Genomic DNA, 1,757 nt, shown 5'->3' with positions numbered 1-1,757 from the left:
AAACTCCTAGAGGAAAACATAGGCAAAACACTCTCCGACATAAATCACAGCAGGATCCTCTATGACCCACCTCCCAAAGTAATGGAAATAAAAGGAAAAATAAACAAATGAAACCAAATTAAACTGAAAAGTTTTTGCACAACAAAGGAAACCATAAGCAAGGTGAAAAGACAGCTTTCAGAATTGGGGAAAAGAATAGCAAACAAAGCAACTGACAAAGATTAATCTCAAAAATGTACAAGCGGCTCCTGTAGCTCAATTCCAGAAAAATAAATGGCCCAATCAAAAAATGGGTCAAAAAACTAAATAGACATTTCTCCAAAGAAGACATACAGATGGCTAACAAACACATGAAAAGATGCTCAACATCACTCATTATCAGAGAAATGCAAATCAAACCACAATGAGTTACCAACTCACGCTAGTCAGAATGGCTGCTATCCAAAAATCCACAAACAATAAATGCTGGAGAGGATGTGGAGAAAAGGGAACCCTCTTACACTGTTGGGGGGAATGCAAACTAGTACAGCTACTATGGAGAATAGTGTGGAGATTCATTAAAACCCTGGAAATTGAACTGCCATAGGACCCAGCAATCCCACTGCTGGGCATACACACTGAGGAAACCAGAATTGAAAGAGACACGTGTACCCCAATGTTCATCACAACACTGTTTATAATAGCCAGGACATGGAAGCAACCTAGATGTTCATCAGCAGACAAATGTATAAGAATGCTGTGTGGTACATATACAAAATGGAATATTACACAGCCATTAAAAAGAATACATTTGAATCAGTTCTAATGAGGTGGATGAAGCTGGAGCCTATTATACAGAGTGAAGTAAGGCAGAAAGAAAAACACCAATACAGTATACTAATACATATATATGGAATTTAGAAAGATGGTTACAATAACCCTATATGAGAGACAGCAAAAGAGACACAGATGTATAGCAGAGTCCTTTGGACTCTGTGGGAGAAGACGACAGTGAGATGATCTGAGAGAATAGCATTGAAACACATTATCATATGTGAAACAGATCACCAGTCCAGATTCGATGCATGAGATAGGGTGCTCAGGGTTGGTGCACTGGGATGACCCAGAGGGATGGGATGGGGCGGGAGGTGGGAGGGGTGTTCAGGATAGGGAATAAGTGTAAACTCATAGCTGATTCATGTAAATGTATGGCAAAAACCACTCCAATATTGTAAAGTAATTAGCCTCCAATTAAAAAAAAAAAAAAAAATTGAAGACGATGAACTGCCATTGAGTCTTTAGGAACGTAAGTGCCCCAGTCAGGGTGCAGTGGAATCTCACCTGAGGACAAGGACAAAAAACGCCACCAAGGAGTAAACCAGCAGGTGTCCAATCGACATGAGGTCCACCAGATTACTGAACTCAAAGAGCAATGCCATGATCCCTAGAATGAGGGCACAAACGAGGTGGGGGTCGGCAGTGAGAAACCACTGGACATACCCAGATAAGGAATGGGATCAAAGGAGGAGTGGGTTCTGTTGCTCACCTGCGAGAATTCCAGAGGACACGGTGGCCATGATGGGGGTCTTCGTGCGGGCATGGGTCCGGGCAAGTCCTAGGAAAAGGAGCCCGTCCTCTGCCATTTCCTGGATCACCTGAGGCACGGGGAACAAGGAGCTCTGCAGTCTGGAAGGGACGGTGGGAACACGGGTGGGGATGTTGAGAAGGAGGAGAGACCAGGGCTCTGGCTCTCTAGTCTACATGGGGTAAGGGGTCTT

At 43.5% G+C, this 1,757-nt stretch overlaps 1 protein-coding gene across 1 annotated transcript in view; it reads right to left on the bottom strand.

Annotated features, from left to right (window-relative positions):
• The window catches only part of LOC104984176 (cationic amino acid transporter 3-like), a gene marked incomplete at its 3' end in the record, with an annotated part of 20,183 nt that overhangs the window by 4,348 nt on the left and 14,078 nt on the right, over nt 1-1,757 (bottom strand). The window contains exons 6-7 of the mRNA XM_010833811.1: nt 1,526-1,665; nt 1,321-1,423 (exon numbers count right to left, since the gene is read on the bottom strand). Coding sequence (XP_010832113.1) covers nt 1,321-1,423; nt 1,526-1,665 — 243 coding nt within the window. The remainder of the gene's footprint in view (nt 1-1,320; nt 1,424-1,525; nt 1,666-1,757) is intronic.

Source organism: Bison bison, unplaced genomic scaffold (assembly GCF_000754665.1).
Source record: "Bison bison bison isolate TAMUID 2011002044 unplaced genomic scaffold, Bison_UMD1.0 scf7180017863933, whole genome shotgun sequence".
Classification (NCBI taxonomy): domain Eukaryota; kingdom Metazoa; phylum Chordata; class Mammalia; order Artiodactyla; family Bovidae; genus Bison; species Bison bison.
The sequence above is the reverse complement of the archived record's forward strand: the minus strand, read 5'-3'. Positions and strand labels throughout refer to the sequence as shown.